This window comes from Taudactylus pleione, unplaced genomic scaffold (genome assembly GCF_031769625.1).
Source record: "Taudactylus pleione unplaced genomic scaffold, aTauple2 ptg000464l, whole genome shotgun sequence".
NCBI classification, from domain to species: domain Eukaryota; kingdom Metazoa; phylum Chordata; class Amphibia; order Anura; family Myobatrachidae; genus Taudactylus; species Taudactylus pleione.
This window is the reverse complement of record NW_028284866.1, coordinates 3,712,248-3,739,984: the sequence shown is the minus strand read 5'-3', so window position 1 is coordinate 3,739,984 and position 27,737 is coordinate 3,712,248. Positions and strand designations below refer to the sequence as shown.

At 47.4% G+C, this 27,737-nt stretch overlaps 1 protein-coding gene across 5 annotated transcripts in view; it reads right to left on the bottom strand.

Annotated features, from left to right (window-relative positions):
- Positions 1-18,749, bottom strand: part of SH3PXD2A (SH3 and PX domains 2A) — a 378,368-nt gene extending 359,619 nt beyond the window's left edge. For all 5 annotated transcript variants that reach the window (XM_088448737.1, XM_088448738.1, XM_088448740.1 and 2 more), the window contains exon 1: positions 18,415-18,749. In XM_088448737.1, the coding sequence (XP_088304863.1) occupies positions 18,415-18,486 (72 nt within the window). In that variant the 5' untranslated portion in view covers positions 18,487-18,749. The remainder of the gene's footprint in view (positions 1-18,414) is intronic.
- Positions 18,750-27,737: the final 8,988 nt, after the last annotated feature.

Below are 27,737 nucleotides of genomic sequence, written 5' to 3'. Positions count from 1 at the left end.
ATGGCCCTGATTATTACTTACATTAATTTACATAGCAACATCATATTCAGTTGTGTTTTGCAATTTGGAACAAAAGAGTAATAAATCACAAGCTTACAATCTATAGGGAGATCCTTGCCCTTAGTTCTGACTTTCAAGAGATGTTTTTCTCTAAGCGGATACAACTACTGTACTGTATTATTACTATTTGTGTTGTGCTAGCACTATTTGTATTGTGCCATCACTATTTGTATTGTGCTATCACTATTTGTGTTGTGCTATCACCATTTGTGTTGTGCTATCACCATTTGTGTTGTGCTATCACCATTTGTGTTGTGCTATAACTATTTGTGTTGTGTTAGCACTATTTGTGTTGTGCTATTACTATTTGTGTTGTGCTATTACTATTTGTGAAGTACAAGTGAGACTTGTGCTACATTAAAGCAAGAATAATCAAAAGTCAATGAGGATAGAAGTGGGAGCGGGGAATGATACAATGCATAACCATGCACCACCAGCAAGAATGATCTGGGAACCAGCTATAGTCTCTTCCGGCCACTGTATTGTAGTTTTTTTTAAATGTCGTTTAAAAAAAGAAACCAGCGATGGACAGAAGGGAGAGGATGATTCTTCCCCCAAGGTTCCTTATTAATTTAATACATTTCTTTCACTTAGCACCAGCATAATCAATTGCACGTTACAGTAGTGAAATGTGATTGGGTATTAATAGACAAAGGGTCAGATTCAGAGATGAACGCAAATTCCATCGCAGCAGCGATCTCTAACGGATCGCAATTGCGAAAATATACAAATTACTCACTCGCCGTCCAGCGCTTAGAGGCGCCCACTGACAGCATCTCACATCCGCCGCTCACGCACAAAACCGGAAGTATTGAACGCAGATCAACGGCCATCAGCCTTCTATATGCAAACCCAGAAAAGTGTTGAAATGGTCCAACACGTCTGCAATTCTCTAACCATCCCCCGTTACCTCCCCCACTACCTGTCACTTACTTTGCAAATGAATCTCTGTGTGAGCTTATACGCAATTCAATCACTGCACATGCACAATGCGGCTTACATGCATGCGCAATGGCTAACAATCACTCAATCTGCGTAAATATCAGCATTGTGTACGGATCTGAACCAGGCCCAAAGAGGGAAACTGAGAGCATAGAGCATCATAACCTCTACCCTTATAATAAATGAATCCACTAAGCCTTCAGGATTGTACGGCTGCTGCTTATTTCTGCATATAGTCTCCAAATAACAGGAAACGACAGAGAGCAGATAAAAGACAAAGAAGAAGACAGCAGCCGTTTCCTTAAAATAGGTCAAATCAGTCAGCGGGAAAGTCACTTCCTCCCCAGGATACTGTAAAGCTTACAAGTAAACCACGAGAAATGCCCTGGGAAGGAATAAAACAGACGGCTTCTAAACAATTCTGTTTCCAAATTATCATTATTATTATTAGTAGTAATAATATTATTATTATTATTATTATTATTATCATACTTTAATTATAAAGCATTCACACATTACTTATCACTATACAATTTGGGGCCATATTACAGAAAAATAAACAAAGATGTACCTATCCCCATGAGCTTACAATCCTGCCAATATTACAGCAGTAAGGCTGAATGCTACAGGCATGGCTGACTGGCTGAACAATCACCTGCCGCTAACAACGCCTCATTCTCTCATCACTTAGATATCTTCCCCAGGATTTCCAGCCGGATGCAGTCAGTTTCAGCACCACTTGGACATTGTCAAATCCACATCAGGACTGCACATCTGGCACTTCTGGCAAATGCTGGGACTGGAGTTGAGAAAGACAGGAACTGGCAGTGAATATGGGGACTGAAGCTGGGAATGGCAGGCACTGGCAGTGAATGTGAGGATTGAAGCTGGAAATGGCAGGCACTGGCAGTGAATGTGGGGATTGAAGTGGAAATGGCAGGCACTGACAGCAAATATGGGGACTGAAGCTGGGAATGGCAGGCACTGGCAGCAAATGTGGGGACTGAAGCTGGGAATGGCAGGCACTGGCAGTGACTGTGGGGATTGAAGTGGAAATGGCAGGCACTGGCTGTGAATGTGGGGATTGAAGTGGAAATGGCAGGCACTGGCTGTGAATGTGGGGATTGAAGCTGGGAATGGCAGGCACTGGCTGTGAATGTGGGGATTGAAGTGGAAATGGCAGGCACTGGCAGCGAATGTGGGGACTGAAGCTGGGAATGGCAGGCACTGGCAGTGACTGTGGGGATTGAAGTGGAAATGGCAGGCACTGGCTGTGAATGTGGGGATTGAAGTGGAAATGGCAGGCACTGGCTGTAAATGTGGGGATTGAAGCTGGAAATGGCAGGCACTGACAGTGAATGTGGGGATTGAAGCTGGAAATGGCAGGCACTGGCTGTAAATGTGGGGATTGAAGCTGGAAATGGCAGGCACTGGCTGTAAATGTGGGGATTGAAGCTGGAAATGGCAGGCACTGGCTGTAAATGTGGGGATTGAAGCTGGAAATGGCAGGCACTGGTTGTGAATGTGGGGATTGAAGCTGGGAATGGCAGGCACTGGCAGTGAATGTGGGGGATTGAAGCTGGAAATGGCAGGCACTGGCTGTGAATATGGGGATTGAAGCTGGGAATGGCAGGCACTGGCTATGAATGTGGGGATTGAAGTGGAAATGGCAGGCACTGGCTGTGAATATGGGGATTGAAGTGGAAATGGCAGGCACTGGCTGTGAATATGGGGATTGAAGTGGCAATGGCAGACACTGGCTGTGAATGTGGGGACTGAAGCTGGAAATGGCAGGCACTGGCTGTGAATGTGGGGATTGAAGTGGAAATGGCAGGCACTGGCAGTGAATGTGGGGATTGAAGTGGAAATGGCAGGCACTGACAGCAAATATGGGGACTGAAGCTGGGAATGGCAGGCACTGGCAGCAAATGTGGGGACTGAAGCTGGGAATGGCAGGCACTGGCAGTGACTGTGGGGATTGAAGTGGAAATGGCAGGCACTGGCTGTGAATGTGGGGATTGAAGTGGAAATGGCAGGCACTGGCTGTGAATGTGGGGATTGAAGCTGGGAATGGCAGGCACTGGCTGTGAATGTGGGGATTGAAGTGGAAATGGCAGGCACTGGCAGCGAATGTGGGGACTGAAGCTGGGAATGGCAGGCACTGGCAGTGACTGTGGGGATTGAAGTGGAAATGGCAGGCACTGGCAGTGACTGTGGGGATTGAAGTGGAAATGGCAGGCACTGGCTGTGAATGTGGGGATTGAAGTGGAAATGGCAGGCACTGGCTGTAAATGTGGGGATTGAAGCTGGAAATGGCAGGCACTGGCAGTGAATGTGGGGATTGAAGCTGGGAATGGCAGGCACTGGCAGTGAATGTGGGGATTGAAGCTGGAAATGGCAGGCACTGGCTGTAAATGTGGGGATTGAAGCTGGAAATGGCAGGCACTGGTTGTGAATATGGGGATTGAAGCTGGGAATGGCAGGCACTGGCAGTGAATGTGGGGATTGAAGCTGGAAATGGCAGGCACTGGTTGTGAATATGGGGATTGAAGCTGGGAATGGCAGGCACTGGCTATGAATGTGGGGATTGAAGTGGAAATGGCAGGCACTGGCTGTGAATATGGGGATTGAAGTGGAAATGGCAGGCACTGGCTGTGAATATGGGGATTGAAGTGGCAATGGCAGACACTGGCTGTGAATGTGGGGACTGAAGCTGGAAATGGCAGGCACTGGCTGTGAATGTGGGGATTGAAGTGGAAATGGCAGGCACTGGCAGTGAATGTGGGGATTGAAGTGGAAATGGCAGGCACTGGCAGTGAATGTGGGGATTGAAGTGGAAATGGCAGGCACTGGCAGTGAATGTGGGGATTGAAGTGGAAATCGCAGGCACTGGCAGTGAATGTGGGGATTGAAGTGGAAATGGCAGGCACTGGCAGTGAATGTGGGGATTGAAGTGGAAATGGCAGGTGCTGGCAGCGAATATGGGGACTGAAGCTGGGAATGGTGTGGTGTGTGCTGTAAATGCCAGGGTAGATTTGTAGTCCCAGTTTGCCTCTAGTCAAAATCTATGTGACATCCAATAGCAAAAACAAAGCCAAAGGAAAAATAAGAAAATAAAGGTGCAAATCCTAAAGGGAGAATTTAAAGGGAGAATGGCTCAACTCATATATAGATCAACGGCTACACTTGTGATTTGCTTATGACTATGTACTCAATTTGCAGGAAATTAACCTGGTTTGTCCCATGCACTTCCTGCACGTGGGACAAGAGGTTGCACTCATTGCATTGTACCATTTGAGAAAATGACATCTGTCTACCCCTGGCTGAGATGGACCAAATCTACAGACACGTTAGTCACGGTGTTTCCGGCTCATCATAGCATCAGGGAAAAGAAAACCCAAATCATTTTTTTGCATTTTGAGATGTATTTCCTCTTTATGGTCTTTCCCTCCATCCATGACTCATTTCTACTTTATTAAGCTCAGTTATTGCCTCTTTTATGTACTATTTATAAAACAAAGACCTAGCTGAGTAACCCAGAAACATTTCTTTGAAGTGCTCGGTGGGTATATAACTGGGGAGATACTAGAACCGTACTGCTGAGCTGTCTATTCTGATGTCACAAAAATCATAATAAGCAGTAATAGGATAATCCATATAGTAAAGGATAACATTACAAACATCTCAGATTAACAACAGGCCAACTTTTAACCGCCTATTGTTCCAGCAAACCTAAACGAGACCCTGCAGTTCATCACTGTTAGGATCTGAGGGTATATCCATAACTTACAAGGATATATAAACATGAAATTATATAAAAACAGACAAAGGAATTTCATATCATCTATAACTAATCACACACGCAATAGATCACCACCCGCAGTTGTTGATATTGCAAAGACATCAACTTTCTAATGTTTCAACATGCCACAACTGTGTTTCTATGAAGTTTATAAAAATAAAAGCATGGATCCTAAACATTGTTTTACCCCGTGCGTTTGTATATCATTCGAAATGAAACAAAAGCAGCGATCAAAATTAACAAGTACATCATTGAGGTCAATTCAAATAAAGTGGTTTTATGGTGCTTATAAACTAGGGTGAAAGCACTTCTTTTGTAATCAATCTTCTTCTCCTGCTCCTCTGTACTTCACCAGTTCTGGTGATCGGGACTAGAGTAACCTGTAAGGAATCAGATCATCGTAATGCTCACAGCAGTACAGAGCATTTTAGGAAGGGAGTGTTCAGAGGGCAGTGCACCTGTGCCCAACTAGCGAGATGCCTGGCTTTCTTCCCGCGGCCTCGTCTTTTCAGCAGCACACGTGCGCTGCCAAGATGGGGGAGAGGAAGGGCAGGGTGCAAAAATATGTGGGTACAACACCACAAAACCGTGACCCATCCATTAATGCAATTGTGTAAGTGAGGGCAATGCAGCATATAATAAGGGCATGTGAGGAAGGGAATAGAGGTGGGCAGGAGACAGGAAGACTGATGTCAAATGCATCTCTACCTGTAAGAAAAGGAGAGATGTATCAAACTTTCTAAAGGGGACAAGTGGAGAAGATACTCATACCAACCAATCAGCTTCTAGACCTTTGGCAAATGCTCACCTGTGCACAAATAGGGCCGTCACTGTGAATACAGGGAACTAAGGGCCGGATTCAGGGTTGTACTCTAATGCCGCCGCCGCTGCTGAGAAAAATATGAGATATGGTAAGAACTTACCTTTGTTATCTCTATTTCTACGAAGTCCATAGGGTTCCACAGGATACCTTGGGGTATAGGTGATGACGTCAGGCATCGGGCACCACAGAGTTAAGTTTTCAGCCTCCCAGGATGCACTAGGGTCCCCCTCCTATACCCCGCCCCCGAGCCAAGGCATCTCAGTTACGTACCAAGCCATAGGCCGGAGGAGGAGAAGGAAGAGAGAGAAGAAACATCTGGACACACACAAGAATCACATTCTCACCAGAGGGAGACGGAAAAAAAAAACGGTGACCAGAGTAAAGCCCATCTGCAGCACAGGTGCGACAGGGCGCGAGTCCTGTGGAACCCTATGGACTTTGTAGAAATAGAGATAACAAAGGTAAGTTCTTACCATATCTCATATTTTCTACATCAGGGTCCATAGGGTATCCACAGGATACCTTGGGGATGTCCCAAAGCAGTATCCTTTAAGGGTGGGGACGCTCCTGTGCTGAAAGGAGAATCCGCCGCCCGAAGGAAGCATCCTGAGAGGTAAAGGTGTCAAACGCGTAATACCTCACAAAGGTATGGACAGAGGACCATGTGGCAGCCTTGCAGATCTGGACTGCAGAGGCACCACATCGAGCTGCCCACGAAGGACCCACAGTCCTAGTGGAATGAGCACTCACAGAGGATGGAACCGGAAGGCCTTCATGAAGATAAGCTTCTGAAATTGCCATATGAATCCAACCTGCCAAAGTTTGCTTTGAAGTAGGCCAACCCTTTTTCCGGAAGCCATAGAGGACAAACAAGGCGTCCGACTTCCTAAGAAGTGCGGTCAACATAAATCCTTAAGGCCTGCACAACGTCCAAAGCGGCCTCAACCACTGAAAGATCAGGTGAGTTAAAAGCCGGCACAACGATTTCCTCGTTGATATGGAAACTTGAAACAACTTTGAGAAGGAATCCAGGACGAGTGCGCAGCACCGCCCTGTTCCTATGAAAAATCAGGAAAGGGGGTCTACAGGAGAGAGCCCCTAAGTCAGAAACACGTCTGGCCGAAGCAATGGCCAGAAGGAATATTGTTTTAGCTGTCAGATATTTAACGTCCACTGAGCCCAGTGGTTCAAACAGCGGTCCTTGGAGAGCCCTCAGGACCACAGCTAAATCCCAAGGCGCCACCGGTGGAACAAAAGGTGGCTGAATTAGAAGAACACCTTGCATAAAGGTGCGCACATCAGGGATCGCAGCAATCCTACGATGGAACCAGACTGACAAGGCAGACACCTGCACCTTCAGAGAAGCAAGGCGAAGCCCATGGTCTAGCCCCGCCTGTAGGAAAGCTAACACTCTAGACAGACGGAACTCCCGAGGGGCATAACCTCTCGGTCGATACCACTGGAAGAACGTATGCCACACACGATGGTATATTCTTGCAGAGGATGGTTTCCGAGCTCTTAGCACGATATGTACCACAGAGCTGGAAAACCCCCTGGACCTTAACATGGCTGTTTCAACAGCCACGCCGTCAAAGACAGCCGAGCCAAGCCCGGGTGAAGACAAGGACCGTGTGATAGCAGGTCCGGTCGCAGCAGCAACCGCAGAGGAATGTCCACGGACAGACTCTGAAGGTCTGAGAACCAGTGCCGCCTGGGCCACGCGGGAGCTATCAACAGGAGCGTACCTCCTTCCTGTTTGAATTTCTGGATTACCCACGGAAGAAGGGAAAATGGAGGAAAGAGATAAGAAAACCGGAACGTCCACTGGACGGACAGAGCATCCACCAGAGACACCTTTTCGTCTCTTGTTCGAGACCCGTACACCGGCAACTTGTTGTTGTGCCGAGACGCCATGAGGTCTATCTCAGGAAGACCCCACCTGTCCACCAGAAGTTGAAAGACGTCCTGGTGCAGAGACCATTCCCCCGGATGTACGTCCGCCTCCCAGTTGAGGACTCCCGATGTGAATACTGCTGATATAGCCGGGAGATTGCGCTCCGCCAAGACCAGGATGCGGGACACCTCTACGAGTGCCGCCCGACTTCGGGTTCCTCCTTGTCGATTTATGTAGGCCACGGTGGTGGCGTTGTCCGACTGGACCTGCACGGGGTGACCTTGGAGAACCCGATGTGCCTGCTGGAGAGCATTGAAAACCGTGCGGAGTTCCAAGATGTTTATTGGAAGCTCCTGTTCTGCCTGAGTCCACCTGCCCTGGAACAAGTGTGGACCCATGACAGCTCCCCAGCCCCGAAGACTGGCGTCCGTTGTTAACAGGACCCAGTTCGCCACCCAAAATGGACGACCTTTGTTGAGATGGGTCGTCTGCAACCACCAGGCTAGAGACAGGCGAACCATCGGATTTCTTGGACCCAGCCTGTCGGGGAAAAGACTGTGCTTTAGGCCTACGTTGGGTCCTGTAAGGCCGAAAGGACGACGTACCCGAACTTGAAGGGACCGCAGCAGACGGGAGACATGCAGATTTGGCTGCCGCCAGCGTGGCTACAATTTTGTCCAGATCCGGACCAAATAGGACTTCTCCATTAAAGGGCAAAGCTTCTAAGCCCTTTTTGGAATCAGAGTCCGCCTTCCAAGATCGCAACCATAAGGTGCGACGAGCAGCAACAGCTGCCGAAGAAATCCTAGATGTGAGGATACTGATATCCAAGGCCGCTTCATTGATGTAAGTGGCCGAATCCCGGAGATTGCCTACCAACTTGGCCTGTTCGGCCGAACAGTGAGAATCCAAAGACGCCTCCAAACTACCAGCCCAGCGCTCCATAGCTCTGGCTACCCAACATACGGCCGTAGCCGGTCGGGATGCCCCCCCCCCCACAAGGGAATAAATGGATTTTAGGCAGATCTCCACCTTGCAGTCCGTAGCATCCTTTAAGGAGGACATGGAGGGCATGGGCAAGGTGGCACTTCGGTCTAGGCGTGTAACATGAGAATCCACTTGTGGAAGGGATTCCCACTTAAAAAAATAATTGTCCGCAAACGGATAAGCCACAGCTAAGCGCCTCTGAGGCTGATACCAGGGTGTTTCCATGTTTCCTCTAAATGGTCTACTAACTGATCCGAAAGAGGAAACACTTGGCGTCACCCTTAATATCCTTGAAAAAGGCATATTTGGACTTGGACACCGGAGGATCGTCATCCTCAATAACTAATGCCGTGCGGACTGCCCGAATAAGGCCAGGAATATAAACCTTGGACTTAGCGTCCGACTCTTTAGTACGAAGAGGTTCTTGGTCAGATAGATCCAGAATCTCACCATCATCGGACGTCATGTCGTCATCCCCATAAGGAGCAGACAGAGACGCCACAGGCCGCTTATGTGGCCGCAACACAGACTCCCCTTGTAACACGTCCGACAAATGCTGTACCGAATTTGTCAGTGAATTAACCCACGCAGGCTCCTGTGAAACCTGGGGAGGGGAAATAAGGAGACTGTGGGGTACCATCAGTTGTCTCGGGAACCCCTGCATGGGTGACAACACCACTGACTGCTGGGACAATCCCATCTGGGAAAACGCAGGTGGCGGAGCTAACTGGCCCACTAGGGTTGTAAGCGCTTTAACGAAACAAGCCCAGGGCAGTTCCTGTACCGGAGCTGTGACAGTAATTGGCCGCGCCAATAAATAACAGTGCCGACATAGCCCCTCCGCGTTACCCTCCCCCTCCGCTATTGGTACATTGCACTTAGTACACATAAGCTGGAGAGGAAATTCACTCTCAGACATGATGGTAAGTATGTGACCCCTCTCACTGAAACTCGTTAGTATAGTGGGAGAACCGCCCTGCAATCACCGCACCGCAAGGGCTTTAGCAGAAGAAGAGCAGGGACAGTGAAAAGGCTGACAGTAGAAAGTGAAAGTACAGGCAGCGCTAGCAGTAGTCACATACAATGCAGAAGAAATCAATCCCTGCACTATCAGCGCTGTTCTTCAACTACACAGACACAGAGTCTGGTAGGACACAGCACTGCATACACAGACCTGTAGTCAACGGAGGAGAGGTATGCCGGGGGACCCAGACTGCGATGCCACCGTCAGCAGCTCCAGCAGCGTTCACCATACAAAGATGGCCACTGAGGAGCAGAGAGGAGGCCGGCCTGGGGGAGGAGCGCTGCCACAGGACCAATAGGCAGTGCAGAGAGGGCTGTGTGCAGCGGGGGAGGCGTCGGCTGTGTACAGGGAAGGCGCGCTCCCCTGGCATACATTTAACCCCTGGGACGCCGCAGCGCTCGCTGCTCAGCTGCGGCCCGCTGTCCCAGGGGGGTAGTGGAAGCGCAGGTTAGCTACCTGGCTCCACGCTGCAGCCAGTCCCCAGGGAGCCCCCTGCCTGGGGACTGTGGACCATGTGCTCAGCAGGGACCCACCGCGGGACCCCCGCTGCTTACCTGCTTCCCATTGAATCCGGCCATGGTCCGAAACATTTGGACCAGCATCCCCGGATAAGTAATGGTGTTCTGGTACCGACGGGGTGTAGGGGAGACAGCATGGACGTCAGCAGTGACTGTCCATGCTGTACTCCCAGATGTGCAGCCACAGCTGCCTTGAAGAAAACTTCAGGGGCTATTCTTAGCCCCCCTCTAAACATGTGCTCCGACTCCGAGCCGGGCACCAACGAAACTGAGATGCCTTGGCTTGGGGGCAGGGTATAGGAGGGGGACCCTAGTGCATCCTGGGAGGCTGGAAACTTAACTCTATGGTGCCCGATGCCTGACGTCATCACATCACCTATACCCCAAGGTATCCTGTGGATATCCTATGGACCCTGATGTAGAAATATGCAAATGTTGCAGCCGCCAATGGTCGTGCAGAATGGCCGCTTGAACTGAGATGCCGGAGCCATTGTTACTGCGTACAGTATCGCACTCGCAGGCAGAGACATACCCCGAAAACGGTCGTGACATAACTGCGTTTGAGTCACCACCACCCTGCTGCCACCCACAAAAGGTCCCTGCAAATAAATTACTGTGAGCGACATCAGTAATGAAACTTGACTCATGCGCGGACCACCAATAATCGCTCATCGGCATTGCGTCCGTCTCTGAACAGGCCCTACACACCGCTCAACGGAAGCCCCCACAGCGCGAGACGACAAGACCCTTTTGCCGCTTGTGTGTATGAAGCAATCTTTCATTTTAGGTACTTAAAACTAATAGAAGTTTAGAATAAAGTGAGCAAAATAAGGACTTTCTACTAAAAGAACAACCAAATTGTCGCAAGAAATAAACAAGATACAACACACATAAACACAAACACAATCAAATACAATAGACAGCACATATGTACTTCAATAATTAGAATGTGCAGTCTGTTAGCATCAGACATGGAGGTTACACAATCAGACCAGACAGTCATGCCACAAAACGTTACATCTTCAGGCTAAAAACCTAAAAAGATTACCAGTCTGGTTTAATGGTTAGATGTGGTTAAAAAAAAAAGAGACTTTCAAGTCAACCCTTTTTGAAAATCGAATAAGTCGCACCACTTAGTCATGTCTAGTCAGAACACTGGAAATGCGACTAAATATATATTGTACATTGATTTAAATGGAAGTAATCAACAAACAAATATTTTTTAATTATTTCAGATTTCAAATTAGATGGGTTTTGTTTCAGAAAGTTAAATATTCTCAATAGCAGGTTTATTAAAGTCTCTACTTGCCAAGAAAAGCTTTGTAAAGAATTTATGGTCAAGGTCAACTCCGAAGTACAGCTAACGGGCAGCTTTGTACAAATCAGTTTGGCTGTACTTGCTTGATATCATCCAGCCTAGGCTACATAAAACACATGTCACCCTGTGTGACTATATTGTAACCATTACAAATGTGCACAGGAGGACTGCACAAGAGGTGTGAGAAAGCCAATACAGCTGTCTCTCAATTAAAAGAACTAAAAGGAAGATGATATGGTTGGTCTCCATCAGCACATGTAGGTTTTGCATGAATACCAAACCAAATCTGAACCTTAACTTGAATAATAAAATTAAGCAAAATGTTAAATGATAAAGGACGGGATATAGCAAAGTCAGAAGCCTTCAAACCCCGTAAATGCCGTTTTTGGGGGTTTGACTGCATTTCTCTTATGCGATACATTCCGGGACTTGGATGCAGCGGGTAGTCTTCAGAAGGCGTTACCCTATAGAAACATATGAGTTTCTATTCATGACTTCCCCCCTGGAAGTGATCCAATAGGATCCCTCCTAGCACCTCTTGCGGAACGCATCTTTCTGGACATGCGCAGTAGGATGCCAGAGGAACATAGACCCTGAAGTCCCCCACAAGCAAAGGACAGCTCTTACCGAGAGATGTCCTTTGCATTTCCCATCATGCATAGCGGCGTAATGAATGCCAGCATGCATGCGAAGAGTGGCGGAATGCATCGTATCCCAAATGTGATGGGTCATGCACCCCACCCAAAATATTTTGAGAAATTTTAGAACTTGGAAACATTAAATGGAATTCTGAACAGAATGCTGAATGCATCTCAGCCCCTGGACACACAGGAAGCTATAGATACTCATACACTTATCCCTTTTACACCATGTGGCGCGAGAACCTAGAGTGCGCTGCATACTTTTTCCTCAATTTTGTAAGTTTTCATAAACTCAGATACTTCGTCCGGCTATTTTACCTTTATTGTGTTACTTTTTCCTCAATCTTACATCTCAGTTCATAAATAGTGTATTAAGGGCCTATTTCAGACCCGGACGCTAAGTTGCGCTTGCTCGTTCTGAGCGATGGTCGCACGTATGCGCATGCGTATAAATCGCAGTGCGCATGTGCAAACTAGTGTGAGCGATCGGATTTTGCTCGCTCGCCCAAAAAAGACTACCCAGAGGAATGAGTGACAGATTGCGCCATTTGTGGGTGGTAACAGGGGAAGGTGCTTGTGAACGGGGGAGTGATGCTGCGAACGCAGGCGTGTCTAACAGTCAGAACGGAGTTTAATGGGTTGTAAAGTGGGTAGAGAAAGTGTATATATGCGCACAATAAACCCTTGCAGCAGGTAAGTGATTATCTTGTGGAGGTATCCCCACACCTCCACCAATATATGACACCAAAAGGAAATAGAGAGTCACATAACCTGCGCTTGTTTGCAATCCATAAATGAGGAAAGTACCCCTTCAGTTGTTTTATCAGTTGACAAGAAACTGAATTGGGGTGCAGTAACTAGTCTGTCTCCCAGCGGATCTATAGGCATATGCTCGTAGACACAACAATAGAAAGGAAAAATGTGCAAAATAGTGAAGCACAGTTTTAATCAACATATAACAGTATATAAAATACACAAAGACAGCATCCTATAGATGGATAATCCCCAATGGCAGAGGTATGTAATTACCAGAAGGCTGAGAGGGATAACCTCAATGAGCGTGTAGTGTGTTGCTTCAGCGTTAGTCCCGGGCACTCCGCTGGTAAACGTTCATGTCCACAGCCGTCAGGATATAAACAACCTCCGTCAGAAAAGGATAGCCACCTTCTCTCACCAACGCGTTTCGACCCCTAATCCGGTGGTCTTTTTCAAGGTGTCCAGATCGTGGTTCATCCACGATCTGCCCGGGACTAACGCTGAAGCAACACACTACACGCTTATTGCGGTTATACCTCTCAGCGGGTCTGAATCAGGCCCTAAGTGTTTTGTTGCAAAAGAATTGGTATAAACTTGCAGATTAAGCATTATGCATGATGAGGGTCGCCTTAGGGCCTGATTCAGCAGCGTACGCAAATGCAACGATGTACGCAGATCGGCCGATTGTTCAGCACTGCGCATGTACCACACTGTGCTGCAATTGCACTGTGATTACGCACGCACATAGGAATCCATCGCAAAGTGAGTGACAGGTGACAGGGGAGTGGTTGGAGAAAAGCAGGTGTGTCTGTCTGGTTGAACGCCATTGGGCGTGCATAAATTAGCCATTGCGGTTGCCTATGCAGCTTGAGTATTCACGCCGTGCGACGAGACTTGCAGTTTCTGTGACTGGTCAGACCTGCTGTAATTGAGATAGACAGCCTATTTGACACGAGAATAGGTGTATGTGGACACACTGTACCAGCAAGTCTGCATTTGCTATAGCAATTGAAATAGAGCACATCGGCTGTATTTATTTACTTTAATAACTTGTTCATATTGCCATTGTCTTCCCTCTTTTAGTAGACATACACAAGGTGGTAGACCTACAGAAATATTCATATGATGCGGCACTTCTTTGGTCCAAGGTGATGGCTTCCAGTACTCATTGCAGACAGTCCGATGTTAGCGATAACCACCATCCAGGCTGCCATCATCCAACAAATTCAAGCTCCGGAGCACTATTCACCTATAGTGTGAAGTGCAGGGTACCCTGGGTGTCTTATCTACTGGGGGTGATGTTGTGCCAAATCCCTGCCTTGAACAAACTAAGACTCCTTGCTGGGTATTGGCAGCCGTAGTCTCAAGATTAATGTGTTGCATTATAGTCACCAATATATATCAAGACATAACCTGTATTAGCAGGACATGGTACCATGTTAGACCTATAGAAAGTAGAGGCAGCCATTTTGTGAATCCATATTTTTGGAATACAGCCTATAGGAGTTAGTGACACTGGGCCTCAAACCTCAGTGATGTCACTAGTTCCTAGTAAACTGGTATTGGATAACCCCACAAAATGAATTGATAAGAGTGGGGTGTGCTGCACATTAAAAAATGTCTAAGCCCGCCTGGCAGCCCTTATGGTACAAAAGAATCCCAGTTGCACTTCCCCATATGTTTCATGCCACTATACTGCATTCTAGAAGTCAAATATTGTTAGACAACATAAAAGCATCCATCAAGAGCCATGACCACACTTTAAAATACCAAAAGGCTGATATGAGACTGATATATGGACATGGTAATAAGTGCTGGCCGTTCCTGCTGCAGTACCAGTGTTCTGTACTTCAGCACCTGGACTGGAAGTACTGGCCATCCCTAAACTTTGACAGCTTTAAAATGATCATAAGTGACTAATCTAGGGAGCAGAACCCCACTCGCAATCCTCATAATCTAGGATTATGCCCTCTTGTGGAATTATGTTGGTACCTATTGTCCATGCTCCTTAACTGCAGGCTTTGGGAAGCAGTAGTCAACAGGGACTCCCGGAGCATACAACGCTGATCAGCTTCTACCTATCATTTTATAGAAGCTGATTGGTTGCTCTCTATACAAAGTTTGATACATCTCCCTCATAGGAATAAAATGGAGTGGGGAAGGGGGGGAGGTTACACAATTAGAGGCTGCAAAAGAGGCTTGAAAGTATTAGACACTGCATCTTCATCCTGCCCAAACTCTGTTACTGTGTGTACCCACCAAATGTGGGCTGACACGTGAACTGCATCCTTGCCATCTTTACAATGAGAGACAGACAGCCAAGGTAGGTTAGAGTGTGCCCTGCAGGTGTAGGTGTTGTTCGGTTTCCCTTCATGGTTATATAATAGCTGTATAGTCTGATTGCACTCCTAATCATAAAACAGTTGAAGCTCTGCTGCTGAATGATTTGTGGTTAGCTAATTGTAGTGTTCTCTAGTCATGTACAGTACTTAGCCGTGCCTGAAAATACTTTGGAAACATCAACTGTATTGGAGCGCTGACTTGCTGTGGGTCTCCTCACCAATTGCCTCCAGGTACACTCTCAGCCTGTTCCACAAACTTGCACGTTAGGTGGCCAAAGAAATGTACACATTGCAGATATGATTGTAGTTCAGAACAGAAATAAATGCTGGATGGCCCATTAGTCCATATATACTCCACGGCCATCGCTGAGAATTGAACTGGCCTATAGGATTATTCAGTCTTGTGGTAGATGTGACACTAAACCCACAGCAACCACACTACGTTTATCTAAATTAAGCAGATTAGACTCATGCCAGCAAGTTGCTGGTTGTTTCATATTCTTGCCTCAAACTACATTCATGTAAAGTAGCTTTAACCTATACTTATTGATTCACTGGTTATCCAGGGCGCTTGTGGAGATCCGAGGGATGGGTCCAGGTGGGGAGGTGGAGAGGGAGGCGCTCATGGTACCGTGAATCACGTCATCGAGCCCCCAGAGGCTGGTCTACTCTATCGAAAATCCGGGATAGCTCCATGAAACTTGGGAGTCCCCCGGGTATTACATGAGATTTGGCAAGTATACATTAAACAAGACCTCTAAGTATTTTATAGTTTACAGTAAAACCTGTTGAGGGAATGCCTGCCCTAAGTGCAACACACAGATCTGATTTCAGTGGTCATCTGTCTATCTATGTGGCTTACTATGAAAGAAACAGAACTACAACAGCTATCTCCTACTAGATAAGAACACAGATGAACCACAACTAATGCTGGATGAAGTAAAACAGAGTAACAGCCCCAGGGAAAAAGGGATTTCCTACAAAACAATATACTGCAATGACACAGGAAAAGAACTAAGACAAAGCCGGTTGATGCAAAGCCAATACTACAGGATAAAATTGGGGTTTACATAAGTGACAGACACAAGAATTACATGCAGTCTTTCCAAAGCTATCCCAGATAGCCTTAAACCGGGAAAATGTCACTTTTATGCCAGTTGTGACTGTTTACACTGTGTATAAAACACTATGCTGGCTACACATATTAGAAATGTGCAGAGAAGTGTCTTTTGGGATGGCTATGGGATGCTGCTCGGAATCCCGACGCTGGCACCCCGACAAGGTTAGGATACCGACACTTGTCGGTCGGTATCCTAACCCCCTCCCTACCCAAACTCTCCCTCCCAGATGCCTGAACCTAACCTACCCCCTAGTGCCTAAGCCTAACCTCCCCCTCCCCGTACCCTAAACATTACCCTGCCCCCTAAGTGCCTAACCCTAATCCCTAACTCTGATGCTAAACCTCCTCCTATCCCAGCTACTTACTTTTGGGATTCTGGCGTTCGAGATGCCAGTGCCAGGATTCTGACAGGTGTTTGGATTCCGGCACCGGCATTCTGACCGCCGCAATCCCGCGGTCGGGATATTGACTGCATCCCATGTCTTTTATGTCTGATCCTACCTGTTCTGTCCCTTTTAGCTCCAGTCTGCTATAAGGATAGAAATGTTGCTGTCTATTAGGGGTATATTTACTAAAGTGTGGGTTTTTAGAAGTGGAGATGTTGCCTATAGCAACCAATCAGATTCTAGCTAATTATCTTCTAGAAGGTGCTAGATAAACATTAAGTAGAATCTGATTGGTTGCTATTGGCAACAGCTCCAATTCTAAAAACCTACACTTTATTAAATATACCCCTTAGTATATGCATATATGGGTACCTTATTATGTTCACGCAATTTACAATCTACAGGTGGATCTACCCTATACAACAATTATAGCAGTTTGATTATGGAAAACATAATAATAATAATAATAATAATAATAATTATAATAATATTATTACAGTGCTCTACAACTCTGTACAATGAGAAAAGAAAAGGCATACACAAAAACAGGGAGGACACAAGGTGGACAAAAGTTGTGTAACAAACAGCAGGGAAGGCCCTGATCATGAGAATTTACAATGGAAAGGATTGCAATAAAACATGAAAGGAGGTTTTCTCCTGTGAATAACATGCAAGCTAAGGATACAAAACTTGTAACTGCTGAATTGATAAAGTCAACTACCATGGACAATCTAGCGGGATTTGTAAGATAATGATTAAATTATTATATACACAGAAAGGCAAGTATTTCATATTCATACAATGTTCCAATTGTGATGTACTGAACTAAGTGGCTGAATATATATATATATATATATATATATATATATATATATATATATATATATATATGTCAGTGCATATAGAAAATACAGATCAATACAGCAAATATTTGGACCTTGATTTTACTGTATACAATGCAATGCTGTCACACTGTGTACATAAGATTCTAAACAGGTAACTAAGCCATAACCATCATTACCAGGCTCAAACATACAGAAGTACAGTAAAGTAAATCTCTGTCCATTGTACTGGCTGCTGGGGGACACTTCTTCCTGGGGTCTTATTATCAATACAGAACTCAGTTATTCTCCTTTGTAGTCATAGCCAACAACATGTAGCACTGAACAGCTATGTCAGTCTTCCTTTCCACATTATATTTGTAGCTTAGGAAATGGGACATTTGCTGTGTGCTTTCTTGCCAGGATGTGAATACAGTATACATAGATCAGGTTATGTACAATAAAACCCATTCACAGGAACACATTAACTTGGCTGAATCTGGTAAGGAAGATAATCTCTTCTATGGAGCCACTAGCTATGAACTGTTACAAGTAAACTGCCTGGGGAAACTGGTGTTTAGAGAGCAGCTGGAAGGACTACAAACAGGATTATCCTACTGTATCCAAGGGAGATCTGACTGCACCATTTGTTACAATGAGTATCTGACAATCTACAGACACAGATCAACTGCCTGGGAAATCCAAGAAGCCTGAGCATGCTTTTCTCTCTGTCCTCTCTCCTAGTTGTTACTGTATATACTGACCCATACAAACATATATAAATTATAAACACATCTGCATAAGACACTCTATGCAAAACCACATTGTAAGAGTTCAATGCATCTGTACATGCATGCCTGAGTGTATGCATGTTTTGAGGTGGGCGTGCATGCCCTGTTACTACATACATGTTTCTAAACACAGCCATCTCCAGAGCTGTCACACTCAGATTTTAAACTTCTGGATGTCCCCTTACTCACATAGTGCTTAGAGGGGTTCCTCCTCTTCAACACATCCTGGACGCACACATCCACCACTCCAAAGGCCAGCATGTTGCAGGCAGGGTGCACAGATGACTGACTGGAGGTCTCTAGGAATATGACATGATGGATGGGAGCTGCTGGGATGTAGTCAGAGCCTTGGCAGGAAGCTCATGTACGGTAGCTGGTTATGGTGCCATGTGCCAGGGATGCAGACAGGGAGCTGCTGGTGATTATGGTGCCATGCCCATCTGCTGGTGTGTTGATTATGGTGCCATGTGCTGCTGCTGTATCAGGCAGGGTGCCCTCTGCTGTCCTTGTGTCTCCGTCCCGGACTGATCCTGAGCTCAGCTCCCTATTCCCTACACATTGGAGTCCTGGTCCCCGCCCCCATGCTTTATACGTGTGTTACCCTCCTCCACCCCTCCTCTGCTCTGCTTATAGCAGTGTACAGAAGCAGTTCCCATTCCCAATCCCATATACAGTATATATAGTCAGTGTGTGATCCCTGCTCTGTGAGAGGGGCAAGCAAACATTATTATTATTAATTATTATTATTATTATTATTATTATTATGTACATAGGTTTTGCAGATTGTTAACGATGTCAATGTTCACATTCATAATGACTACACCATAGCCACTATGTCACCATGGTAAAATGTTGGCATTAGGGGTTAGGTTTAAAATTAGGGGTTAAATAGTGTTAATGTTAGTATTAGGGTTAGGGATAGACTTAACCGAGAAACACATTGTCGATAGTCTGCCCACGTCGACGTTTCATCAGAGTCAACATGCTGAATGTCTAAATGGTTAATGTCGATATGTTAATTGTCAACTTGATGACCATGTCGCTATTCTCATGATGACATAACGAATGTCAAACTAATATACCGAACCTATTACATACCCATGCAAGGTCAAAGCTCTGGAGTGATGAGGGAGGAATACATCAAATTTATTTCAGCGCGTTTTTTATTCACACCTCTCCCTGTTCCCACGTCAGCAGGGGTGTGGTACAAAAGGTCAACACTAATTTGGTTGACACCAAACAGTCGACATGCAAAAAGGTAGACATGAATAAAGTTAGACAGTACAGAAGGTTGACAGGCACAAAAGGTTGACAGGTTGAAAAGGTCAACATGCAAATGGTCGACAGAAATTGTCGACATTTTTTTTTCTATAGCTAATCTTTACCCTAACCTTTCTCTTGGTGCCTAACCCTAACCATACCTCCTAGTGCCTAACACTAAACGTCCCTCCTAGTGCCTAACCCTAACTGTTCCTCCTAGTGCCTAACCCTAATTGTCCCTCCTAGTGCCTAGCCCTAACCGTCCCTCCTAGTGCCTAGCCCTAACCATCCCTCCTAGTGCCTAACCATCCCTCCTAGTGCCTAACCCTAACCGTCCCTCCTAGTGCCTAACCCTAACCGTCCCTCCTAGTGTCTAGCCCTAACCGTCCCTCATAGTGCCTAACAACCCTAACTGTCCCTCCTAGTGCCTAACAACCCTAACCGTCCCTCCTAGTGCCTAACAACCCTAACTGTCCCTCCTAGTGCCTAACCCTAACCGTCCCTCCTAGTGCCTAACCCTAACTGTCCCTCCTAGTGCCTAACCCTAACCGTCCCTCCTAGTGCCTAACCCTAAGTGTCCCTCCTAGTGTCTAACCCTAACCGTCCCTCCTAGTGCCTAGCCCTAACCGTCCCTCCTAGTGCCTAACAACCCTAACCGTCCCTCCTAGTGCCTAACCCTAAGTGTACCTCCTAGTGTCTAACCCTAACCGTTCCTCCTAGTGCCTAACCCTAACTGTCCCTCCTAGTGCCTAACCCTAACTGTCCCTCCTAGTGCCTAACCCTAACCGTCCCTCCTAGTGTCTAACCATTAACCTTCCCTCCTAGTGCCTAACCCTAACCGTCCCTCCTAGTGCCTAACCCTAACCATCCCTCCTAGTGCCTATACACATGTTGACCATTTCTGTGTTGACAATTTCCATGTCGACCTTTTGAACCTGTCAACATTTTGTACTGTCAAGCTTCTTTCATGTCGACCTTCTGGTGTCGGACAAATTCTTGTTAACCTTTTTATTGTCAACCTTTTGTATGGAACCCATCAGCGGATTAGATGTCTACTTTTCATGTAAACTATTTATTAACATTTTCTTATATAGCGCAACATATTCTGTTGCACTACGCAATTGGAACCTTTAATAGAACAAAACAGGGTAATAACCAGGGGCGTATTTATAATGGGTGCAGGGTGTGTGGTGCACACGGGCACACCTTGCACCCACATTAAACTTACCTCTCTGGAGTCCCACGTCGGCGCTGGTGTCAGCGCTGTAGAAAACGCCTGGAAAATGGACGCCGCTGCCATTTTCCCAGTGACCTGCGCATGTTCTGTAGACTCTGGGCACACTCTAGTGCCCAAAGTCTATCAGTGCACTGCTGGCCGCCGGAATGAGAGGAGTGGGCCCATGACGAATACTGCACACGGGCTCCCTCCTTTCTTGAAATCTTGAAACGCCCCTGGTAATATCAGTCAGACATAGAGGTAGAAAGGCCTTGTCGCAAGCTTACAATCTATAGGGAAATTTTGTACAGTATAATTAAAAAAATAACATTGTTATACAAGGAAGAAGCCCATGTAGGGACTGATTTACAGGGTGTCCAACCATAAGTGCAAATTGTGCTTTTCTGTCCTGTACATGTGCAATAAAGCTGCATACATTCAAGAATGTACAGGGTTGGTTTGTGCAGCCTATTATTTATCAGTATGGTGTCAAAATGTTTTTCCTCATTAATATTAATTATATAGCACCAGCATATTCTGTTGAACTTTACAATTGGAAATAAAATAGTAATAAAACAAGACTGGGTAATAACAGACAGAGGGCCTGATTCAGACCCGGTCGCAAGCGTTGAGTGCTCGCAACCGGGTTGATGGTGGCACACAGCGCATGCGCACGACGGAGCCGACTCCGTTGTGCGCATGCGCAAGCCCGGCTAGCGACGGGCACTCCGTCGCTCCGGGTCTCACAACAAAGGGGGCGAGCTGTCGATGTTGAGTGACAGCTCGCCCCCTTTGGTGGGCGGCCCGGGGGGGGGTGGCTGCCCAAACGGAGGTGTTCCCATGAGAACGCCTGTCGTTTGGGGGCGGCCCCACTGACATCACGAGTGATGTCAGTGGAGAGATTCCGGCTCTGTTAGAGCCAAAATCTCTCTGGGGCTTGCGGCAACGAGACCCTACCACAAGGGTCTCGTCACAAGCCCGATGGTCGTGATGGTCTTGACCATCGCGACCATCATCATGGCTGCTCGCTGTAACTGTGGGTGGTCACCCACAGCTATGCGAGCGGCCAGGAGGCCGTTCCTTAAAAAAAAAAAAAACGGCCCTGATTCAGAGCAAGCGCTCTGTCAGAGCGACCGGGTCTGAATAAGGCCCAGAGGGCAGGATGTACTAACTGTGCGGTGTACATCTCGCCAGTCACCGAACCGATACTAATCGCATATGTACTACTATATTCGATTAGGATCGCAAATTACAGCTCCTGCAATAAGAGCTGCCCTATGCGAAGCTGCCACCGCCGGGTGAGGGGGTCTCCGCGGGTCTCCTCCACCTCCTAGCCCGGGGAGCTTCCTGCTGGTGACCTCTGCAGGCAGTTCCGGGCTCCTCCTCCTCCCAACACCTGGAAGAAGATGAAGAGGAGAAGGAAGCAGGGGACCCAGGAGGAGCACGCAGGAGGCTGAGGTTTGGGGTGGCCGGCAGTGAGAGGTGCTGGGCCACTGCGGGGCGGTGAGGCAGCGGTGGGGAGTGGGATGCAGAAATCGGACGGCCAGGGCTTAGTACATATGAAAATGTGATAAAAACCCAGAAAACAATGGCCCTCATTCAGAGCCGTACGCTCTGAGCAGAGCGCACGCTCTGAATGAGGGCCGCCCTCCATAAAAATGGAGCGTCCTCCTGGGCGCTCGTATAGCTGTGGGTCACCACCCACAGCCTATACGAGCGTGCAGTTTGATGGCCGCGATGGTCGTGACCATCGCGACCATCGAAACTGCGAGCCAGAGCCTGCGGTTGAGGTTTTCAACCGCAAGGCCCGGAGTGATTTTGGCTCTATCAGAGCCAAAATCACTCCCACTGACATCACTAGTGATGTCAGTGGGCCGGCTTCTGACGGGAGGCGTTCCCTTAGGAACGCCCCCGTCAGGGAGGCATGCCCCCGGCACGCCCACCAAAGGGGGCGTGCTGTCAATCAACATCGACAGCACACCCCCTTTGATCAGACACAACGAGCGAAGGACTTTCCTTCGCTCGTCGCGTCTGGCGCATGCGCACGACGGAGCTCCCTCCGTCGTGCGCATGCTCAGTGCAGACCATCGACCCACTTGCGAGCGGACAGCCGCTTGCGAGTGGGTCTGAATCAGGGCCAATGTTTTTTTACTGCATTTTCCTTTAGTACATACTGGCCAGAGAAAGAGGCATGTGGGCCTTGTTCACAAACAGTGGCGGGCTGGGCCGGGGGGCAGGGTGCCATGTGCCCCCTGGGCCGCAGCACCATGCGGGCTGCAGGCAGTCTGTGTCTCTGTGACACAGCTGCGTGCACCGCGTTTGTAGTGCTGACCGGACGGAGTCCAGTTAGCACTACACAGTGACAAACACACAGCCGCCGGCGTCGGCAGCTGTGTGTTTGTTTTAAGTAGCAGCCAATGAGAGTCTGTATATATATAGTGCATCCGGAAAGTATTCACATCGCTTCACTTTTTCCACATTTTGTTATGTTACAGCCTTATTCCAAAATGGAATAAATTCTTTTTTGTCCTCAAAATTCTACACACAATACCCCATAATGACAGCGTGTAAAATGTTTTTTTCAGATTTTTGCAAATTTAATTAAAATAAAAAACTAAGAAATCACATTGACATAAGTATTCACAGCCTTTGTCATGAAGCTCAAAATTTAGCTCAGGTGCATCCTATTTCCACTGATCATCCTTGAGATGTTCCTACAGCTTAATTGGAGTCTACCTGTGGTAAATTCAGATGTTTGGACATGATTTTGAAAGGCATACACCTGTCTATATAAGGTCCCACACTTGACAGTGCATGTCAGAGCACAAAAACCAAGCATGAAGTCCAAGGAATTATCTGTAGACCTCCGAGACAGGATTGTCTCGAGGCACAAATATGGGGAAGGGTACGGAAAAATATCTGCTGCTTTGAAGGTCCCAATGAGCACACTGCCCTCCATCATCCGTAAATGGAAGAAGTTCGGAACCACCAGGCCAGCAGTCTAAACTAAGCGTTCTTGGGAGAAGGGCCCTTGTCAGGGAGGTGACCAAGAACCTGATGGTCACTCTGTCAGAGCTACAGCATTCCTCTGTGGAGAGAGGAGAACCTTCCAGAAGGACAACCATCTCTGCAACAATCCACCAATCAGGCCTGTATGGTAGAGTGGCCAGACGGAAGCCACTTCTTAGTAAAAAGCACATGGCAGCCCACCTGGATTTTGCCAAAATGCACCTGAAGGACTCTCAGACCATGAGAAACAAACTTCTCTGGTCCGATGAGACAAAGATTGAACTCTTTGGCGTGAATGCCAGGCATTATGTTTGGAGGAAACCAAGCACCGCTCATCATCAGGCTAATACCATCCCTACAGTGAAGCATGGTGGTGGCAGCATCATGCTGTGGGGATGTTTTTCAGCGGCAGGAACTGGGAGACTAGTCAGGATAGAGGGAAAGATGAATGCAGCAATGTACATTGACATCCTGTTCCAGAGCGCTCTTGACCTCAGACTGGGGCAACAGGTCATCTTTCAGCAGGACAACGACCCTAAGCACACAGCCAAGATATCAAAGAAGTGGCTACAGGACAACTTTGTGAATGTCCTTGAGTGGCCCAGCCAGAGCCCAGACTTGAATCCGATTGAACATCTCTGGAGAGATCTGAATATTACTGTGCACCGACGCTTCCCATCCAACCTGATGGAGCTTGAGAGGTGCTGCAAAGAGGAATGGGCGAAACTGCCCAAAGATAGGTGTGCCAAGCTTGTGGTATCATATTCAAAAAGACTTGAGGCTGTAATTGCTGCCAAAGGTGCATCAACAAAGTATTGAGCAAAGGCTGTGAATACTTATGTAAATGTGATTTCTTGGTTGTTTTTTTTTTTTTTTCATTAAATTTGCAAAAATCTCAAAAAAACTTTTTACACATTGTCATTATGGGGTATTGTGTGTAGAATTTAGAGGACAAAAATTAATTTATTCCCTTCTGGAATAAGGCTGTTATATAACAAAATGTCTAAAAAGTGAAGCTCTGTAAATACTTTCCGGATGCACTATATATATATATATATATATATATATATATATATATACATACATACACATACACATACACAATTTTTACCAAAATGTAATTAGAAATAAAATTACAGAAAATAATTTTTCATTTGGTGGTATGAGGGACAAAATACAGTATAGGTCAATAACCCCTTAATGACGTTTATTTTATACATAAACATTACTTACTTTCTTTATCTTTTTTAAACTAATACCTCTTTTCCACCAAAAAGCCAGGTCCGACCTGGGTTTTTGGACATGGTTCCAACCCTGGTCAGACCCATTTACACTGCACCTTTGATCTGGGTTACTCCCAGGTCAGCCCTGTTCACACTGAACTCAGGTCTGCCCTGCTAAACCTGTGAGGTCATAAAAAGTGGGAGGTGAATGCTCCACAACCTCCAATCCGCTCATTTTAGGCATGATCCAGGTCAGATAACCCAGGTTGCACCGTTTACACTGCACCATTACCTGAGTCCATCCTGAGTCCAACCCTGGTAGCTACCTGGGTTGGATTGCAGGGTCACTTGACCCAGGTTATTTTTCAGGGACCCTTTTACACTGAGCTGCGACCCGGGTAGACCCAGCAAAAACCCAGGTTTTTGCTCTGGTGTAAAAGGGGTATAAAAGACCTCATGTGTGCTCCTATAGCCTCATGCACAGGTCAGTTTCAATTTAAGAAACTTTAAGACTTTGAGGCCTTTGTATCAAAAAAATATATAAAGAGTAAAGCGACAGATTTCTTAGGGTTTTTAGATTGCCTATGTATCAAGCCGTTTCTTTTACAGAAAATTATGCAGAAACTACAGTTTCTGCAGAATTTTACTCATTGTTCCTACGAACTAATAGCATAATGCAGGGGATTGCAAAGTGCTAATTAGTGCTGCAGATCACAGTCTCCATTATTATCAATGGGGACTACGATCTGACCCCTATGTACTAAACTCCAAAAAGCAAAGCTTTTCAGAGTTTAGCACCGGTAGTTTATACCATTTTCAGATGGTGTAAACTATGGTAAGCCTATGGGGGCTCCAGGAGCAGGAGAGAGATCTTTCGATCTCTCCCCCGCAGCCCCCGACCAGTTCCGGAAGTTGGCGCATGTTTTTAGTATTTCACTACTGTGAAAGACTTCTCCGAAATGCCGGGGATATAACTTGCAGGGACACCGGTTACCGCAACCGCTGTCCCTGAAAATTCCCGGTAGTACATAGCTGGGATACTTTTTTTAAAAATTTAATTATCCGCGGCGAGTTGGACTGTTAATAATTGCGGCAGTACAGAGATTATTTATACATAGACCCAGTGGCGTAACTAGGGCAGGGCGAGCGTGGTACGTGCCCTAGGCGCCGTGGGAACGGCAGCGCGGGGGGGCGCCGCCGGCCACGGTACCAGCCCGCCCTAGTTAGCCAGTGTAGCGCCGACCGCAGTGAGTGCAGTCAGCGCTGCACATTTACACAGGACCGGCGCTAGTCTTCCCAGCGCCGGTCCTGTGCTGCACAGCTGAGCCCCTTCCCTCCCCCTGATCGCTTGCCCAATAGCGCCAGGAGGAGGGTGGCAGGCGGGCTCAGACTGTGCTAACACACACATCGCCGCCAGCACTGCAGCGATGTGTGTGTTATTCAGCAGCCAATGAGAGTCAGACAGACTCTCATTGGCTGCTGCTGCACACACATCCTCCGCGAGCGCTGACGGAGATGTGTGTGAATCAGCAGCCAATGAGAGTTAGATAGACTCTCATTGACTGCTACGCGCCCACTGCAAGAGCCGGCCTCATTCAGCTCCTGCAGGGGGTAATGGGAGAGACGTCATGATGTCTCTCCCATAATGCAGAGCGCGCCAGCCCGGGAGGACTAACGTACGGCGGCGGGAGCGGTGTCCGGAGCAGGAGCGTGGATTCAGGTAAGTGTTTTTTATTTTTTTTTCTGTAACTTGTGTGTCTGCACTACAGGTTTGGGGGGCTACTACTACTGGGGACACTATTACTGGGTGGGAGCTACTACTACTGGGGACACTATTACTGGGTGGGAGCTACTACTACTGGGGACACTATCACTTGGGGGGGCTGCTACTACTGGGGACACTATTACTGGGGGGGCTGCTACTACTGGGGACACTATCACTTGGGGGGGCTGCTACTGCTGGGGACACTATTACTGGGAGGGGCTGCTACTACTGGGGACACTATTACTGGGAGGGGCTGCTACTACTGGGGACACTATTACTGGGAGGGGCTGCTACTACTGGGGACACTATCACTTGGGGGGCTGCTACTACTGGGGACACTATTACTGGGGGGGCTGCTACTACTGGGGACACTATTACTGGGAGGGGCTGCTACTACTGGGGACACTATTACTGGGGGGGCTGCTACTACTGGGGACACTTACTGGGGGGTTGCTACTACTGGGGACACTATTACTGGGAGGGGCTGCTACTATTGGGGACACTTACTGGGGGGCTGCTACTACTGGGGAAACTATTACTGGGGGGGCTGCTACTACTGGGGACACTATTACTGGGGGGGCTGCTACTACTGGGGACACTATCACTTGGGGGGGCTGCTACTGCTGGGGACACTATTACTGGGAGGGGCTGCTACTACTGGGGACACTATTACTGGGAGGGGCTGCTACTACCGGGGACACTATTACTGGGAGGGGCTGCTACTACTGGGGACACTATCACTTGGGGGGCTGCTACTACTGGGGACACTATTACTGGGGGGGCTGCTACTACTGGGGACACTATTACTGGGGGGGCTGCTACTACTGGGGACACTATTACTGGGAGGGGCTGCTACTACTGGGGACACTTACTGGGGGGCTGCTACTACTGGGGACACTTACTGGGGGGGCTGCTACTATTGGGGACACTTACTGGGGGGTTGCTACTACTGGGGACACTATTACTGGGAGGGGCTGCTACTATTGGGGACACTATTACTGGGGGGGCTGCTACTACTGGGGACACTATTACTGGGGGG